At 42.3% G+C, this 19,411-nt stretch overlaps 2 protein-coding genes across 5 annotated transcripts in view; both read right to left on the bottom strand.

The window, feature by feature from the left end:
• The window catches only part of ube2z (ubiquitin conjugating enzyme E2 Z), a 19,308-nt gene extending 12,564 nt beyond the window's left edge, over window positions 1-6,744 (bottom strand). Inside the window, exon 1 of the mRNA XM_008113501.3 lies at window positions 6,301-6,744. Coding sequence (XP_008111708.2) covers window positions 6,301-6,644 — 344 coding nt within the window. The 5' untranslated portion in view covers window positions 6,645-6,744. The remainder of the gene's footprint in view (window positions 1-6,300) is intronic.
• Window positions 6,745-9,936: 3,192 nt separating this feature from the next.
• Window positions 9,937-15,526, bottom strand: atp5mc1 (ATP synthase membrane subunit c locus 1). Of its 4 annotated transcripts, none has more exons than XM_062957838.1 (5): window positions 15,396-15,526; window positions 12,131-12,179; window positions 11,157-11,234; window positions 10,271-10,446; window positions 9,937-10,163 (listed from the first exon to the last, which is right to left on the bottom strand). In XM_062957838.1, the coding sequence occupies exons 2-5, from the start codon at window positions 12,167-12,169 to the stop codon at window positions 10,049-10,051; spliced, it is 408 nt and encodes a 135-aa protein (XP_062813908.1). In that variant the 5' UTR covers window positions 12,170-12,179; window positions 15,396-15,526; the 3' UTR covers window positions 9,937-10,048. The 4 variants fall into 4 exon arrangements, with proteins under 4 accessions (XP_062813908.1, XP_062813907.1, XP_003222675.3 ...); XM_062957837.1 differs by having other exon boundaries at window positions 15,311-15,408; XM_003222627.4 differs by having other exon boundaries at window positions 15,277-15,403.
• Between the last annotated feature and the right edge of the window lie 3,885 nt (window positions 15,527-19,411).

The raw sequence follows: 19,411 nt of genomic DNA on the forward strand, positions 1-19,411 counted from the left end.
CCTTGTAAGTGTCATGATTCAAGCCTCACCTTTCCACTTCAGGTCACAAACTGAAGGGGAGAATCAAAAACAAATACTGCAATAGGAAGCCATGTATCATACTTTCTGCAGCCTATTCAGAACTTTGCTCTCTTACTAAGCGTAAATATGTCCATATTTTGGCCTGACCACATAAAGCCAGACTAAAGTGGATGGCTAGAGACTGTAACTTGAAAACCACCAGTTCACAGAATAATGAGGAAGGATAGTTGTTAAAAACGAGCAGACTAGTCTGACGTCTTGCTGCATGTTAAAGAAAAGACTATAGAATGTTACAACAATTGTAGGCCAGAATTTAGAAAAGCTACATTTTTAGCATCCAACTCCCAGAATGTCCAAACTTTTCCAAATTCTGACATAGATTTCCTGATGGAGGTCACGTGCCTTCTGCAAGTCTCGGCTGCTACTTGGCCTGACACACCAGGAACCATATACACCTTTCTCAAGAAATAAGGCGCGGGAGGGGGGGGGGGGTACTTTCATTTCATGCTCCTTTGTTAGTCTCAACAATAAAGGTTTTGTTTCTGGGATTACATAAAACTGGCAAAACTGCTCCTAAAGTTTAGTTATAGAAAGAAACAGAAATTGTCAATCTTCACCCCCCCCCCCAATACACATACAACACACATACACACACACAAGTAAGGCTCTGGAGTTATACAAAACATCTGCCTTGGTGCTATGTGCCAAGATCATGGTGGATGTACACTAAGGCAGAAAAGTCCAGGCGGGGATTTACAAAATGATGCAAAAGATTCTAAAAATGAAAATACTGTATAACTGAAATCAGAATACTTCCTACTAGGATCATTAGATATAAATACAGAAGAGAACAAGGATAAACAGGGTTGTGTTTTCCGGGCAATATGGCCATGTTCCAGAAGTATTCTCAAGGATAAACTTTTTAACTATTTCACTACAGCAGCAAAAATAGTTTACGCGAGAAGTTGGAGAGAAAAGGAAATTCGCTCAACATATCAATGGAAGATAAAAATCTTAGAAATTATGAATATGGATAAATTAACACAACTATTATCGAGACATGAAGGGAAACTAAAAAAAAAGCACGGACTGTAAACTATTTAAAAATTATATGGCTCAAGAAAAACAAAGTTTAAAAATCTAGACCAATCCAATGGCATTTAAGAAATATTTATCATGGAAAAACTGGAAGAAAAGGAGAAGCAAAGAGAGAAGAGAAAAAAAGAGAAAAGATAAAGATTAAACAATACCACCATGAAGGAGATCGGAAGTCAACAAACTTTCCCCCTCTCCTACACCTCTTCCCTATATTTATGCCCTCCCGCCTTCCGTCCTTCACCTTCCCTCAATGTCTGTATTTTTACCAAATGTTTAAAATATTTTGAATAGCAATGTATCTATTGTCTGAAAAACAGTCTTTGTTGAAAAAAAAAAAAACAACCCCACAAACCAAGTGGCAATAAATTCTTTTGTGAAAAAAAACACACACACATCTGCCTTGGAACTATAGCCAGGCAGAATAACTAATAACTAGTTCTTCAGAACATCCCAGGCAGGTCTCATCAAGAGATACAGACTTGTTAATGACAAAGATTTTGTCTATATTAAACAGACATTTTCAACAGTTAACGGGTAGGCGTTCCTTTCTATGGCAATTTCTGGGATGATCCAAGTACATTAAAGAGAGGAACTACGAAGATGTGGGCAATAGGTGACCCTCCAGGTATTGTTGGCTTCGAAGTTCCATCAGCTCTAGCCAGCTTAGTCAATAGCGGAACTGCAGTCCAATAATATCTAGAGGTCTATCAACTGTTCACTCTTGGACCTGAAGCATTTGTGCTCTCATTTTCTTCTCTATCTGGAATGGTATGTTGGGTGCGGCACTTGGAGACTAAATGTTTTCTATAATATTTGTTAAAGTATTAACATGTACTATGGCACAAAAGATGAAAGAAGAAAGCTAACAAAAACCAGATCTGGCAGGTGAATTTGGAAATCTGCCTTCAAATTCTCCCTTTTGCCAAGGATTCAGCACGTTGAACAGTATTCTCAGTAGTGAAATGGAAATGATGGAAACCTGCCACTTAGGTGTGTTGAACGATAAAGAACACATCAATCAAGGAGAAAAAATTCTAAAACTGTATTGTGATATAAGCCCTTTCATGTTGCTCATTACAGGCCTGTCCTTGTACAGCTTATTGACTATAGGAACAAAGGCAGGATCACCTAGACCAGTTTTAAAGTGACGTAACCCTCCTGTCAATCATAGTAATTCTTAATATGTCTCCACAATATTTCTTTTGTATTTTGTGAATGCAAAATAGAGCCTCAAAATGTATTCTGAACCAAAATGGAATGTATATTGTGTGAGACTGTTACTTTTCACTGCTTGATCTGAAAATGATAAACCAAAAGAATAGCATTAAGAGCATGACTGAGCAGCGCATGGAATCATAGAAATACTGTCATTCTCTTGCTCTTTAGATTTATATAGTTACAACCATGAGAAAATGCTTTCTGCTTTAGGAGGGACTGGTCTTGATCTATGGCAGAAAACTGCAAACAGAACTTTACAGTTCTGTTGCCTTCTAGATTATAACTTCCACATCCAGCTGACGCACAGCATTTCATTACAGTATATGCACATCAAATAAACTCAGATCGGGGAGGGGACAAAACGAAAACGAGATAATAACTGAAAGTGTGACCAGTTTTGTGGTTTGAGTCATACATGAATTCCAGGAAGGAACCGAAGCAGGAATGTATTCATTTTTTAGATTACTCACTTGCAATGAGGGTGTAAGTATCTCCTATAAGAACTGTTATCTGAAGCACAACAAAGAAGTTGAGACTGGGGTGGAAACAATCTAAAAGGCTATATTCTTCATATAGAATTGATTCTAGGCTCAGATGAGAATAAAGCCTCTCTCATCTTCAAGGCTGTCAGAAACACCATACTAGGGAGAGGCCTCATACGACTTAGTGAACTTTCACTAAACCCATGTAGTAAATACTATCATCAACAACAGCTCCAGCTTCCCATGCAGCAACATGAGAAAAGCCTCCCACAGGATGGTAAAACATCCAGGCGTCCCCTGGGCAACGTCCTTGCAGCCGCGACTTGCAATTTCTCAAATCGCTCCTCACACACACACACACAAACAACAAAAAAGAAACCCTGACAAGATTGAAAACTGAAACTGCAAGTTGAATAGAAAATCAAAAGGTGTAGTTCCCCATCCCCATCTTGGTGAAGGAATTAGGCTAGACCCTGAAGATATCCTGAAGTTAGAATGATCTGTATTTCTACGTACAGTTATGATAGCAAGACAGGGAAAAGCACTACTAGGAACAAAATCAATTCATTTGAAGTGTGGCAGATGGGTTCTACAGATACTGTGGACTTCTAAAAGGTCTAATAATGGACATTATAGCAAATTAAGACTGAACTTTCCCTAAAAGCTAAGATGTCTAAACTGAGACTGTTGTACAGGCAGTCCCTGAGTTACAAACATTCAACTTACGAATGACACATAGTTAAGAACAGGGGTGAGACAATAGGAAGTTAGAGAAATCTACCCTTAGGAAAGGAAAATTCACTCCTAAGAGAGAAGTCACAGACCTGAATCTGCAAGACCTGAGCAGGGCTGTTGAGGCCTTGGAGGTCCATCATTCATGGCATTGCCATAAGTGGACTTGAAAGCAATTGGCAACAAATCAGTGCTACACCAAAGTACCCTGGTGCTACACCGTTACCCACCAGTAACTGGTGTAACAGCTGTAAAGGCATTGCAACTCTTCCATTAACATCCTTAGAGGAGTTTTATGGCATCATGAAGAAGATACATTCCCTCTGCTTTTAAAAAGGTAAAAGGAAAGCAATACACCCAGATAATGACATGAATATGCACTCTGCACATGTACAGAAACTCCTCCCCTTCCATTCCTATTAAACCTAGCATTCTAGGGCTGCATCTTTCCTGAGCTGTGGTCAAAATGCAGGAAGGGTGAGTGGGGGTGATTCATACACTGAAGAATTAATGCCGCTTAACACCCCTTTGACTTCCAAGGCTCAATACTATGGAATAATGGGAGTGGTCGTTTTACAAGGCCTTTCGCCTTCTCTGTCCAAGATTGCTGGTTCATCACCAAACTACCAATCCCATGATTCCACAGCATTGGGCCATGGCAGTTAAAGTGGGGTCAAACAGCATTAATTCTACAGTGTAGATCAGACATGGGCAGACTTTGGCCCTCCAGGTGTTTTGGACATCAGCTCCCACAATTCCTAACTGTCAGCAAACTGGATAGGATTTCTGGGAGTTGGAAATCTAAAACACCTAGAGGGTCGAAGTTTGTCCATGCCTAGTGTAGATGCACCTTAAGACTGCCATATATGAAAACATAATAGCAAATAAACAAAACATCATGAGAAAACTATTTGGATGGATAAATCTGGGGTCAAACTCAGATAATATTAGCATATATACTACTTTGAGGGGAAAACAATGTTTATGACACTCAGTTTTGGGTTAAGGCCAGAATCACTGGGTTGCTGTGAGTTTTCTGGGCTGTATGGCCATTTTCCAGACGCATTCTCTCCTGATGCTTCACCTGAATCTATGGCAGGCATCCTCAGAGGTCATGGGAAACCAGTCAAGTAGGGTTTATATATCTGTTGAATGTTCAGGGTAGGAGAAAGAACTCTTGTCTGTTTGAGGCAGGCGTGAATGTTTCAACTAGCCACTTTGATTAGCATTGAATAGTCTTTCAGTTTCAAGGGTGAGCTGCTTACTGCCTGGGAGAATCCTATGTTGGGAGGTGTTAGTTGGCCCTAACTGATTCATGTCTAGAATTCCCCTGCTTTCAGAGCTTTGTTCTTTATTTACTGCCCTGATTTTAGTAGTCTGACATGGTGGCTGTTAGAGTGGTCCAGCATTTCTGTGTCCTCACATAATATGCTGTGTCCAAGTTGGTTCATCAAGTGCTCTGCTATGGCTGACTTCTTTGATTGGATTAGTCTTTAGTACCTTTCATGTTTCTTGATTCGTGTTTCGCTGCTGTGTTTGGCGATTCTGGCCATGAAAGTCTTCAACAACAAGATCTTTTTCATACATACTGCTGTTGAAACAGGTGCCCCCCATTCTGTATCATTTCATTTCATTTTTCCTGCCTAAGTGGAATATCTTGCATTTATCCTTGTTGAACTTCATTTTGTTAGTTTTGACCCATCTCTCTAATATGTTAAGACCGTTTTGAATTCTGCTCCTGTCTTCTGGAGTAGTAGCTAATTGAGAGCTGCCCTTCCACACAGCCCTGTATCCCAGAATATCAAGGCAGAAAATCCCACATTATCTGAATGTAGACTGAGATAACCCAGTTCAAAGCAGATATTGTGGGATTTTCTGCCTTGATATGCTGGGATATAAGGTTGTGTGGAAGGCCCCTAACTCTCTGCCTCGGAGCATGGTTGAGGCTCCTTCTTTGGAGGCTTTGAAACAGAAGCTGGACGGCCATCTGTTAGGGTGCGTTGAATGAGATTTTCCTGCTTTTTGGCAGGGGGTTGGACTGGATGGCCCCCAAGGTCTCTTTCAGCTCTATGATTCTAAATATCCCTCTCAATTTGATCCCGTCTGCTAACTTGGTGATCATGCCTTCTAACTCTTCATAAGTCATTAACAAAGATGTTGAACAGAACCAAGGTCAAGACACAACCCTGTGGCACTCGTCACTTCTTTCCAGGATGAAGAGGAAGCATTGGTGAGCACCCTTTGGGTTTGTTCACTTAACCAATTACAGATCCAGCTAACCCAGGCTTGGCAAACTTTGGCCCTCCGGGTGTTTTGGATTTCAACTCCCACAATAGGCTGTTAGGAATTGTGGGAGTTAAAATCCAAAACTCCCGGAAGGCCAAAGTTTGCCCATGCCTGAGCTAACTGTAGTTCTGCCTAGCCCATATTTGACTAGTTTGCCTGCCATAAGGTCATGGGGGGCCTTGTCGAAGGCATGGGAAACTTGGGCCCTCCCTCCAGGTGTTTTGGACTTCAACTCCCATAATTCCTAACAGTCTCTGGCCCTTTCCTTTTTTTCCTTGTTAGAAATTGTGAGAGTTGGAGTCCAAAACACAGAGAGGGCCCAATTTTGCCCATGCCAGATTTACAGTTAGTGGAGATTGACCTCGCTTGAACTGCCAAGGCTGAAGGCTATGGCATGATAGGAGTTGTAGTCTGGGAAGACCTTTCTTCTCTGCCATAGCGGCTGGGCCTCCACTCTGCTTACCGTTTGATGCGGAGGAGGCAGGCGGCGCTAGGCCTCTCCCCGTCCCAGTCCCCGCTGGTGGTGGGGTCCCAGAAGGCCGAGTGCGAGAGCAGGACGCCGGCGGCGGCGGCGGCAGCGGCGGCGGAGGGCGGGATGCCCGGCACTGAGGAGGCCCCTCCGGACGCGGCAGCCGCAGAGGAGCCCCCGCCGCCCGCGCCCAGCCCCGCCACCGCCCACAGCTCGGCCGGCAGGAACACGCCCGGGCCCCCGCCAGGCCCCGCAGGCCCACCGGCGCTTCCCGCTCCGGGCCCGCCGCCCAGCACCGCCGCCGCAGCCTCCTCGGCCGCCGGACTCTCCGCCATCATCGCCCACAGACCACGACGACGAAGACGACGACGCTTCCGGGACCTCCGACACGCCACCAACGACGAGGGGCGGGCAGAGCGGACCGCGAGGCCCCACCCACAGCCATAGAGTACCTACTGGAGACCCAGAGCGGCCCCTATCTGGCTGCAAATCGAGCGGGACAGCGACGCCGCAGGGATAAAGAGACCCGATCAACGTTATCCGCAACCCCCGCTTCCGATTGTACTTAGACACCCTTTTTAAGCAGAGCAAGGGTCGTGTGTCTGTATTAGGCATAGGTCAACTTCGGGCCTCCAGGTGTTTTGGACTTCAACTCCCACAATTCCTAACAGCCTGTAGGAATCCAAAACACCTGGAGGGCGGAAGTTTACCCATTCAGTTTCAATACAGTAGAGTCTCACTTATCCAACACTCACTTAGCCAACGTTCTGGATTATCCGTTTTCAATACATCGTGATATTTTGGTGCTAAATTCGTAAATACAGTAATTACAACATAACATTACTATGTATTGAACTACTTTTTCTGTCAAATTTGTTGTTAAACATGATGTTTTGGTGTTTAATTTGTAAAATCATAACCTAATTTGATGTGTAATAGGCTTTTCCTTAATCCCTCCTTATTATCTAACATATTCGCTTATCCAACATTCTGCCGACCCGTTTATGTTGGATAAGTGAGACTCTACTGTATTCTGTTTGCCCATGACTGCTCTATTTTGAGTTTGCTAAGCCAAATTTTTCTAAGCCAACTTTCGGTTGTGTATGCAGGAGGGCATTTTCCTTTCTTCTCTCACTCCTTTCTTGTGGCCACTGCTAACAAGAGTCCAACCAAGTTTCTATAAATAAAGGATATTTGTGCTTTTAAAATAAATATTGCCCAAAGGACTAGTAAATTATTGTATGGTGTCTAATGTCTCTCTAAAATGATTTAAAAAAGTTAATAAGAATGCTTTTTCTCCACATTTCTTCCAACAAAAGGAGGAGTTTATTAATAAAGTGTGTCTTTTACTGATATTGAATGCCCTCTAGTTCAGCTAGAGTGGACTGACCTCAGAGAGTGAAATTGTTCCCAGAGGAGCTTTGTTCCACATTAACGGTCCATGATCCTACACTTGTGTTGTATAAACCTACTTTTACATGGATACAAAGTGGTTATTTTGCAGTACCATTCTGCTGCATCATTGTGGAACTGAATATATTTGCTTTTATAATTTTGTATGTGTGGTTTTATGAAAATGTTTGATTTTAAATGTTGATTATTTTTTTTGCCTATCAGTAGCAACTTGAGAAACTGCAAGTAGCTTCTGGTATGAGAGAATTGGCTGGCTACAAGGACCATCCTTGTGGGAGGGTTCTCTCATGTCATCCACACTCTTTCATGGCTGGAATCACTAGATTGCTGTGAGTTTTCCAGGCTGTATGGCCATGTTCCAGAAGCATTCTCTCCTGACGTTTCGCCCACATCTATGGCAGGCATCCTCAGAGGTTGTGAGGTCTGTTGGAAACTAGGCAAGTGGGGTTTATATATCTCTTGTCTGTTTGAGGCAAGTGTGAATGTTGCAAATGACCACCTTGATTAGCATTGAATGGCCTTGCAGCTTCAAAACGTGGCTGTTTCCTGCCTGGAGAATCCTTTGTTGGGAGGTGTTAGCTGGCCCTGATTGTTTCCTGTCTGGAATGCCCCCCTTCTGTGTGTTGTTCTTTATTTACTGTCCTGATTTTAGTTTTTTAATACTGGTAGCCAGATTTTGTTCATTTTCATGCTTTCCTCCTTTCTGTTGAAATTGTCCAAATGCTTGTGGATTTCAATGGCTTCTCTGTGTAGTCTGACATGGTGGTTATTAGGTTGTCCTAATAACCCTTTCTTAGCCCAGGATGCCAGCAACACCATCAGTCTACAGAGATGCAGACATGGTCTGCAACCCTCCTTTCCCATACTATATGGTAAAAGTTTTCCCCTGACATTAAGTCTAGTCATACCCGACTCTGGGGGGTGGTGGTGCTTATCTCCATGTCTAAGCCGAAGAGCCAGCGCAGCGTTGCCCATAGACACCTTCAAGGTCATGTGGCCACCATAACTGCATGGAGCGCTGTTACCTTCCCACCAGAGCGCTACTTATTGATCTATTCACATTTGCATGTTTTCGAACTGCTACACTGGCAGAATCTGGAGCTAACAGTGAGAGCTCATCACGCTCCTCAGATTTGAACCGCCAACCTTTTGATCAGAAAGTTCGATAGCTCAGCGGTTTAATCTGCTGAGCCACTGGTGGATCCTCCAGTACTACTTCGATGCTATATTAAAGCAAAGCAAGGGTTATGTATTTCTCAATAACTTTATTTGCTGCTCCTCACGTCTGGAGGCAGGGTACCACATCATTAAAACAGACATATGAAATATAGTACTATTAAAAGTCACCAGTTCAACACATCACAAAGACTAATACAAATAAAATGTAGGTTAAATTCAGTTTAAAATTGCATTAATTATTATTTATATTCTGCTTTTTCTCTTATCTTAAAACAGACTCTCATAGCAGCTAAAAAAGAGCAAAAACAATGTGCAATTTAAAAAGCCAAAATATATAAATATTAATATATATATTTTTATTGTGTCAGAATTCCTTAAGACCAGCCCTCTAGCCAATCAGTGCTTGCTTCTTAGAATCAAAGTCTGCCCCTTCTCTTTCCTGTTAGTACAGTGGTTCTCAACCTGTGGGTCCCCAGATGTTTTGGCCTTCAACTCCCAGAAATCCTAACAGCTGGTAAACTGGTTGAGATTTCTGGAAGTTGTAGGCCAAAACACCTGGGGACTCACAGATTGAGAACCACTGTCTAAGTAGAACCTTTGCAGCCACCCTTTCACTTTCCTTATAGTCACTGAAGCAAAGCATTGAGTTTAAATTCTTTTCTTTTTTTAAAAGACTTGTTTGGAAGGTAATCCCTCTATCACCTTCAAGGAAAAATATTGGTTGAGGAAGTTTTAGAGGTCACCAGAACATGACCTGGTCATAACCTCGCCTTTTTTGTTTTTGCATCTACACTGTACAAGTAGTGCTCTTTGGCAGGACACCAGCACTCTAACAGAAAAGATGACACTGTGAAACTACAACTCCCATTATTCCATAGCATTGTGCTTTGATAGTTAAAGACTGTATGTGTGTGTGTGTGTGTGTGTGTTGTGGGGGGGGGGGGTTCTATTTTTATTGTTCACTACCAAATGAAACTGATGCGCGCGCACACACAAAGTGAGATGCAAAGGCAGAATGAAGTAAGACACAAGACAAAAAAACTTTAATCTTATTTATTTAGAGAAAGTTTGGAACACCCTGGCAAAGGGAGGCAAGTTCAAACCGGTGAGGACACAGACAGACAGCAGCTGCAGCATAGTTCCAAGGATTTCACATGGCGAACAAGATGAGAAATGCCACCATCAAACAGAAGAGCCCCATGGCCTCTGAGAGGGCAAAGCCCAGGATAGCATAAGAAAACAACTGCTGCTTGAGGGATGGGTTCCTGTAAACAGCATGCAAAAGAAAGCCCTGTTAAGGTATTTTACTTTGGGAGGGGGTTCTAAGCTGCCCATTGTGATAAAGTGGAAACGGTTTTCCAAGTTAACTTACCTGGCATAGCCGATGATTAAACTGCCAAATACTGTCCCAATTCCTGCTCCTGAGCCAGCTACTCCCACAGTAGCAGCACCAGCACCAATGAATTTAGCAGCAGTATCAATGTCACGGGAGACCGCACTGGTTTGGAATTCCCGATGAACCAGCTGATTATTGGAAATGCCAAAGGGCTGCAGAAAAAACAAGCTGTTAATATGGCCAACAACATGAAAGCAACATAATTTCAGCCAGTGCTCACCAAACAAAGTATTAGGACAGAAATTGGGATCTTTTGATCTTCCATATTTTTGATGACAACTCCAACCCTCTCCCATTGGTCATGTATGGCCTACTAGGAGTTCCAATTTTCAGCTTTCGCCACTGGTTATACAGGCTAAGACTGAAAGAAATGACAGCCCAACAATATCTAGAAAGCCACACATTTCTTATGTTTGGAAACATAAATTGTTTCTTGTTAGATTTAGAGTGTGTGAATAGCTGCAACTTCCAGTGCAATTGAAACATCTGCAAGCCACATGAGACAAGAATCTTTTGATACCCGCTTTTCCCTGGGAAGAGGTAAAACTGGTGTATGCAACCCACAGGACACATCCAGCACTTTCATGTCTTCTGATACCTCCTACAATGTGATTAAATAACTGGCATATTCAGTGACCAAGACGTTAGTGTTCGCAAATTCATATATATATATACATATTCTCTATTCCTTTATTTAAGCACTTTCACTTTGACATTTATGTGCTTTGATGGATTTTAGTATTTGCTTTTGTAACATTTTCACTACTTTGGTCTTCCTTTTAGAAGAAGAAATGATGCAAATAAACACTAAAATGAAAAGCTGCATAAGTCAACAATGTGAAGCCATGTTGTTTATTCTCACCTGCACAGTTTGAATTTCTGGCCTGCTCAATATAGAAAGGGAAGCTGGCCTTGTTAGAGCTCGAGAACAGCAGCGCAACTGGGGGAAAAGGTAATAAATAAATAATCAAAATAAGAAGAACAGTTCTATAAAGTATTGTCTATTCTGACTGCCCAATACTCTTCAGGGTTTCAAATTTATGTCTCTCCGAGAACCTTCACGTTGTGGATGCCAAAGATGGGAGGAAATCAAGAGTAGAAATCATGCAGCCCTCCAGGTATTGTTACACAGCATCTCTAATAATCCTAATGCCAAAGAAACCTGGAGGTTATAGTTCAACAACACCTGGAAGGCTGTTGTTCCCACCCTGGACCAAACATTCTTAAAATACAATTTCTACCAGAATTATAATTTAATTTTTTGATAAAGGAATCATTCCTAGTCTAGAGTACTGAGCATAATCACAGTACAAGTCAATCCTAAGGATCACTAGCCATAGAGCAACCGATGAGAATACAGAGCAGCTGAGGCACAAGAATATGATTTTACTTAACTGTAAGTAAAATCTGAGTATTTATGTTCTTGTCTTTAGTTTACTTTTATATATGTAGTTTATATTTTAATTCCATCATTTAGAAAATTTTTCCAGAGCATTTGTTTATCCATAAGGGGATGGATCTGGATTTAGCTGGACTTAGAAGAGGAACAATGAAATCAATTACCACAATAACTATTGAGTCAAGTATGAACTCACATTAAACTATCATTTGATATATCATGTCAAATTTGCTAAATGTTACCTAATATGACTGCAATTAGAGATAAACTAGCCTTGGGCAGACCAAACATTTTCTTAATAAATATTAACTGTGACACCACTGGTATGAGCCAATTTGGATCCAGACTAATTATTAGCTTGAGGAGGGGGGAGAGATCAATGGACTCCCTGCTCTTGAGATATTTTATGTGATAAACAAGTGATAAACATTTCTTACCAGGGCTGGTGAAGCCATAAGAGCTAGTGGAGCTTGCATTTTGATTGTCCTGAATAAAAGAATAAAAACCAGATTTACACAAAATAAATAGTCATGTCATTCCCAAAAACAAGTATATGATTTTTCCTAATCCATTTGTTTTTCAGGGGAAAAAACTCTTTCTATAAGAGTTTTTACTACAGTAAGTGCTAATCCAAAATAAAACCAGGTCAGATCAGCCTTGAATTAACAGTATCAATCTGTCTATCCACCAGAAAAGGGAGAATTACTTGACAGGCAGGAATTGTGCAACAGTGACATTCCACCAGCTGTAGACTGGCACCCTATGTGACAACTAAGGCACCTTCCACACTCCCCCCCCCCCCAGGATCTTATCCCAGATTATCTGCTTTGAACTGGATTATACGAGTCTCCGGTGCCAGATAATCTGGGATAAACAGGCAATCTGTGATCAAATCCTGGGATATAGGGGCAGTGTGGAAGGGGTCCAATAAAATGATAAAACAAAGCCAGTTTAAAAAAATTGTTTTGTAAATCCATGAAAAGGTTCTTCTTCTTTTACAGAAATCATAAGACACAAGGAAAAGGATGTTTGGAACTACAGTAGATTGAAAGATGGCTCTTTAGAAGAGATGTTAAACATAGTTTTGGGTACATGTGTATGTCAAGTCATCTGTTTCTTAGGGAAGGAAGGAATACTTAAAGGTGATTTTTGCCAGATTCTTCCTTTGAAATATAGCCTACAGCACCTGAAATGTGTTGATTATCTCCCATACAAATTCTAACTGAGGCTGACCCTTCTAATCTTTCATGTTCAGATGAGATCTGGTGTCTTTATAAAGTATTGCAGCAAAGGGTTTTATTACCTGCAAACAGGCAGCTAGGATCTCATCACACTAAAGAAGTTGTTCCCAACCTTTGGTCCTCCAGGTGTTTTTGACAGCCGCACAATTCCAAACAAGTAGTAAACTGGCTGAGATTTCTAGAAGTTGAATCCAAAACAACTGGAGAACTAAACTACTGCACTGGAGCAGTTATCTATTTTAAATCTTGTGCAGGTCTCTTGCAAAATTCTGGGGTTTGTAGTTTGGGGGGCGGGGGGGCTTTAAACTGCTCAGCCAGAGTGGTCCTGGATCTCACTAAACTGCAAACCCCACAATTCTACAGGAGGCAGTCACAGGATTTAAAGTGGATAATTGTTCTGTGATGAGTTCATAAGAAAAGAACTGATATTAGGTTACAAAACTTCCAGAACGTTATTTTTTAAGAGCTGTACTTCCCGACCAAAAAATAGCCAGTAGGCCACCAAACAAACCTATCACTAAGCAGCTTTCACCTTTTACCAGTTATATCTAACTTGTTTTTCAGTTTTTGCTATATTGTTCAGCCACTGAGATGTACCCAAAGCATTTTCATATGTCCCTTTCTCTCCACATCTACACTGTCATCTACTTCAATCATAAAGTCCTTGGACTGTTTTAGTAGTATTAACCAGTGCTCATGGTCGCTGACTTCAATTATATCATCTAACTGAAATATTACATTTGCAAGGTTATGCAAGGAGCAGTTACCGTTATATGACAGTTCTAAAGATGCAAGTATGCTTATCATACAGAGAATCAAAGGACCTTTGGTGACATTTAGAAGACTAATTCGATTTTGTAGTACCAGAAGGCCATGCTCTCTAAAGTTCAAAATCCACAGATAATCACGGCATAATAAGATAATGGTACAGTGCAGTGATTCCCAACTTTTGGCCTTTCAGGTGTTTGGGAACTCAACTCCCAGAAGCCCCAGCCATCTTGGCCACTTCTCAGGAATTCTGGGAGCTGAAGTTTAAGGCCCATTTACAATGACAGAAACATGGAAATATGGTAGTAGTTAAAAGATATCATCAGGATTGTGCAAGGCCTAAATGTTTTCTGTAATATGTGTGACTGTTGCTTTATAAATACACTACCATATAAAATCCAGATTATGTGGTTTGAACTGGATTATATGGCAATGTAGATTCAGCCTAAAACACTTGGAAAACCAAAGACCACAGCTCTGGAGCATATTTCTCCATATTTCTCCTGGGTTCAATATAGTTTAATGTATCAGATCAATGCCTAATGTATTAAACTCACAATTTACATTTAGATAGAATAAGTGTGTTGGATTGCACACTGAATCTGTTATTTATTTGTTAAAATCTATATTTAAATGTTTCATGTACAATACTAATTTTGTTTTCTATTTGCCAGTTGGCATAACCAGACACAATTTTTTAAAAATCCAAAATTGGTCTGTATGGCCCAGGGATGACTGACCCATTGATGTTCTCTGAAAAAGAAATAATGTGGGGCTTTCAAGTCCTTTCAGACCTATGAAGACCCTAGGTAAAGGTTTTTCCCTGACATTAAGTTGAGTTGTATCTGACTCTGGGGGTTGGTGCTCATCTCCATTTCTAAGCTGACGAGCCAATGTTGTCCGTAGACGCCTCCAAGGTCACCTAGGTACCTATTGATTTACTCACATTTGCATGTTTTCGAACTGCTAGGTTGGCAGAAGCTGGGGCTAACAACGGGAGCTCACGCCGCTCCCCGGATTCGAACCGCTGTCCTTTCATTCAGCAAATTCAGCAGCTCAGCGGTTTAATCCACTGTGCCACCGGGGGCTCCTTATAACAACCCTGCGTCAAACCTACTGCGATTTTATTTAATGAATATAAAATAATGCAAATATAGAATGATAAAAATATAATTTCAACATTTTTTTCACAGGTTTGTCAGTGCCTTCCTCCGAGACCCCTTCCACACAGCTGAATAAAATCCTACAATATCTGCTTGGAACTGGGTTATCTGAGTCCACATTGCCATATATTCCAGTTCAAAGCAGATAATGTGGGATTTTATTCAGTTGTGTGGAAGGGGTCTCAGACAACCCAATTCAATGCAGATATTGTGGGATTTTCTGCCTTGATATTCTGGATTGTATAGCTGTGTGGAAGCTGAGGCTGAGAGAGTATGACTGGACCAAGGTCACTCAATGGGATTCGAACCCAGGCCTTCCATTTCCTTCATGCATTCCTTCCTTCCGCCCCACCAAACCCACCTCCTTTCTCTGCACGTTTCCTTATCTGCTTCTCTTCTCCTAGGCCTCACCTCGGCTCCTGTGCAGTAGCGGCTCCAGACTCACCTTCTCCAGCGGAATCAAAGCGGCTCCCAGCACCACAGAGAGAGAGAGAGAGAAAGACAGCCGAGCCCCTCCCGCCCTCGCTCACCTTGCCAAGGCTCCACAGCGTCCTCCGCTCCTATTGGTCCCTGCGACGCAAGGCACGCAGTCCAGCCTGGCCGCGGTGGCTCACGGGACGCCAGACCTTTTTCCCGCGCACGCCATTGGCTGCCCCTGCGCGCGCGCTCCCCTCCTCCTCGAGCAGAGATTGGCCTGCTGCTGAAAGGACTTCCGACTCGTCAACTCTTTGCCACGGCTTCCGGGGAGTATTCTACAGAGTGAGTGAACGGGAGAAAGGGAAGGAAGAGAGAGGTCGCGTCACGTGTCGGCATCTCCCCCCCCTCCCCCGCTTTGGGTGTGACTGAGGCGCTGTAGTAGAACGCGGAGAAGACCTTCGTTTGACGCAGAGCAATTCGATGCACTGATTGGACAACCCCGCACCACGTGAGGCGATCGGGCACAGCCATGCCTGCACTCGGAGAAGCCTGTAAAATCCACAAGCATGTGGACAATTTCGACAGAAAGGAGGAAACTCATCAAAATGAAGAAAATCCGGCTACCAGTATTTAAAAAAAAACAAAACTCTAAAATCAGGACAGGGAATAAACAACACTCTGGAAACGGGAATTCCACACACATGAAACAATCAGGGCCAGCTAACACCTCCCAGCAAAGGATTCCCCCAGGCAGTAAACAGCCAGACCTTGAAACAGAAAGGCAATTCAATATTAATCAAGGTGGCCAATTTACACTTGCCTCAAACAGACAAGAGTTCTTTCTCCCACCCTGGACATTAGAATCATAGTAGAGTTGGAAGAGACCTCATGGGCCATCCAGTCCAACCCCCTGCCAAGAAGAAGGAAATCGCATTCAAAGCACCCCCGATAGATGGGCCATCCAGCCTCTGCTTAAAAGCCTCCAAAGAAGGAGCCTCCACCACACCCCCGGGGAGAGAGTTCCACTGCTGAAGAAGTTCTTCCTAATGTTCAGGTGGAATCTCCTTTCCTGTAGTTTGAAACCATTGTTCCGCATCCTAGTCTCCAGGGCAGCAGGACACAAGCTTGCTCCCTCCTCCCTATGACTTCCCCTCATATATTTATATATGGCCATCATGTCTCCTCTCAGCCTTCTCTTCTGCAGGCTAAACATGCCCAGCTCTTTAAGCCGCTCCTCATAGGGCTTGTTCTCCAGACCCTTGATCATTTTATTTGCCCTCCTCTGGACGCTTTCCAGCTTGTCAACATCTCCCTTCAACTGCGGTGCCCAGAACTTGACACAGTATTCCAGGTGTGGTCTGACCAAGGCAGAATAGAGGGGGAGCATGACTTCCCTGGATCTAGATGCTATAGCCCACTTGCATAAGGTTGCTGTGACTCTTTTGGGCTGTATGGCCATGTTCCAGAAGCTTTCTCGCCTGACATTTCGCCCACATCTGTGGCAGGCATCCTCACAATCTCTGAGAATGCCTGCCACAGGTGTGGGCGAAATGTCAGGAGAGAAAGCTTCTGGAACATGGTCATATAGCCCAAAAGATTCACAGCAACTCAGTGATTCCAGCCATGAAAGCCTTCAACTCACTTGCATAGTTTCCAATAGACCTCACAACTTCTGAGGATGCCTGTCATAGATGTGGGTGAAATATCAGGAGAGAATGCTTCTAGAACATGGCCATAGAGCCTGAAAAAGTCAGCAACTCCCTGTCTGCTTTTTGCCTGTCTATTTTGAAAGGAGGCTTTGATGTACAATTGTTCTTCCGTATCCATGGGTTCTGCACCCACGTAATCCACCGTCCGGGTCGTTATGATACAGAGTGTGCCAAACCAGGCATGGGCAAACTTTGGCCCTCCAGGTCTTTTGGACTTCAACTCGCAACAATTCCTAACAGCGGGTAGGCTGGGGTTGTATGTTTTCTGGGCTCTATGGCCCTGTTCCAGAAGTATTCTCTCCTGACGTTTCGCCCACATCTATGGCAGGCATCCTCAGAGGTTGGCTGTTAGGGATCATGGGAGTTGAAAGTTCAACACAACTGGAGGGCTGAAGTTTGCCCATGCCTGTGACCTAAACTATCTATACATAGGAAAAATGAACAGACCTATTTATTATTATTATTATTAGTTTATATATTTTAATGTTTACATTGGAAGTGTTTTGCAAAATTGTGTGATGAAACATTTTCTCCATAAATGGCAATTCTGGGGATTCCCTGTACTTTTTTTAAAAATCCAAAAAACAAATCTCAATTTTACCATTTTACGTTAGTAAGGGCATATTCGAACTACGCCATTATCTACAATGGAATTTCAATTTTGATATTTAGGAGGATACTGGAACCAAACCCCAGCAGATAACAAAGCCCCACTGTATCCATGATGTTTATTTCTATGTGATATCAATGTACATATTGCTTAAAAAGCAAAATATTGGATTCTGCCAAAGGCCTGGAGGGCCAAAGTTTGCCCATGGCTGTGATATAGAGTGCTGCTAAGCTATCTATACATAGGAAACAAACAGGCCTCTTGTAAATGGTTTTAGTTTCCCAATCAGGATCAAGTCACCCCAAAATAATGTCCACTGCAATTATAACATTTAACAGAAAACTTAATACAGTAGACCCTTAGTTAACTGAAACTCAAAGAACTATAACTCTCAAGCAACCAGTTAAAAATAATGAAATAATTTGTTTTATTTATTTCATGTCAAAAGCATTGCATAAATGAATAAGTTTAAAACTGACAAAATAAAGGGATCACAAGCAGCTAAATAGTTTTAGACCAAAACTATCTGTCTGTCTGACTGCACTATCCGTAGTTTTAAACAGTTCTTCCTCTGTACATGAGGTAGGGCATTGTGGGCAAGTATACAGATGCCGAGTTGTTTGTTCTGCTCACAATTGCACAAGGTGAAGGATTCTTCTAGGTAGTGCCATTTTGCCAGGTTGTCTTTTGATCTCCCAACAACACTTCTGAGTCTGTTCAGGGACTTCCAAGTTGCCCATTCTTGGTTTGTCCATGGAGGAAGATCCCCCATGAAGGGCCATTCATTTGGAATTGCCTGATTATGCTGCTCACAGGGATATTACTGCTGTTGCTGGAGGAATATTTAGAGGAGTGGTGGTTCTCATGAAACTTCTACTTGATTTAAGTCTACTGAGAGGAGTCTGATAGCTGTATAGTAGGTGACTCTCACAGTGTTCAACCTTATTTATCTTGCAATTGACAGCAACTTCCCGTCACACATCACAATTACTTATTTATATTTATTTCATACATTTGTATCCCATCTTTCTCACCCGCCCAGTTTGGGGGGGGGGGGGGGACTCAGGGCAGCTTCACAACCAGCAATCATTAGATGCCATAAACAAATCTATGTGTTGTTGAAGGCTTTCATAGCTGGAATCACTGGGTTCTGTGAGTTTTCTGGGTTGTATGGCCATGTTCCAGAAGCATTCTCTCCTGACGTTTTGCCTGCCTCTATGGCAGGCATCCTCAGAGGTTGTGAGGTCTGTTGGAAACTAAGGCAAGAGGGGTTTATATACCTGTGAAAAGTAGAAACTCTAAAATCAGGACAGTAAACAAAGAATAACCATCAGAAAACAGGAGAATTCCAGACAGAAAACAATCTGGGCCAGCTAATATCTCCAAACAAAGGATTTCCCCAGGCAGTAAGCCTTCAAACAAAGGATTTCCCCAGGCAGTAAGCACAGTCAGTCCTTGAAGCTGCAAGGCTATTAAATGCTATCAAGGTGGTCAATTGCTACATTAACACTTGCCTCCAACTGACAAGAGCTCTTTCTCCCACCCTGGACTTTCAACAGATATATAAATCCCTCTTGCCTTGTTTCCAACAGACCTCACAACCTCTGAGGATGCCTGCCATAGATGTGGATGAAACGTCAGGAGATAATGCTTCTGGAACGTGGCCATACAGCCCGAAAAACTCATAGCAACCCAGTGATTCCGGCCATGAAATGCTTCGACAACACATTAGTATACAATTTAAAATATACGAATATACAAACATTAAAACAGAATCAAACACAACCAAAACTAAAAAGTTCACAGTTAA

Source organism: Anolis carolinensis, chromosome 6 (genome assembly GCF_035594765.1).
Source record: "Anolis carolinensis isolate JA03-04 chromosome 6, rAnoCar3.1.pri, whole genome shotgun sequence".
In the NCBI taxonomy this organism is placed as follows: Eukaryota; Metazoa; Chordata; class Lepidosauria; order Squamata; family Dactyloidae; genus Anolis; species Anolis carolinensis.

Excerpts from the sequence above, each read along its gene's own strand:
- atp5mc1 (XM_062957838.1), bottom strand. The coding sequence starts at position 12,169 with ATGCAAGCTCCACTAGCTCTTATGGCTTCACCAGCCCTG. Across the intron at positions 10,447-11,156 it reads CAGAAATTCAAACTGTGCAG|CCCTTTGGCATTTCCAATAA; the intron begins GTGAGAATAAAC and ends TTTTTTCTGCAG. Across the intron at positions 10,164-10,270 it reads TTAATCATCGGCTATGCCAG|GAACCCATCCCTCAAGCAGC; the intron begins GTAAGTTAACTT and ends TGCTGTTTACAG.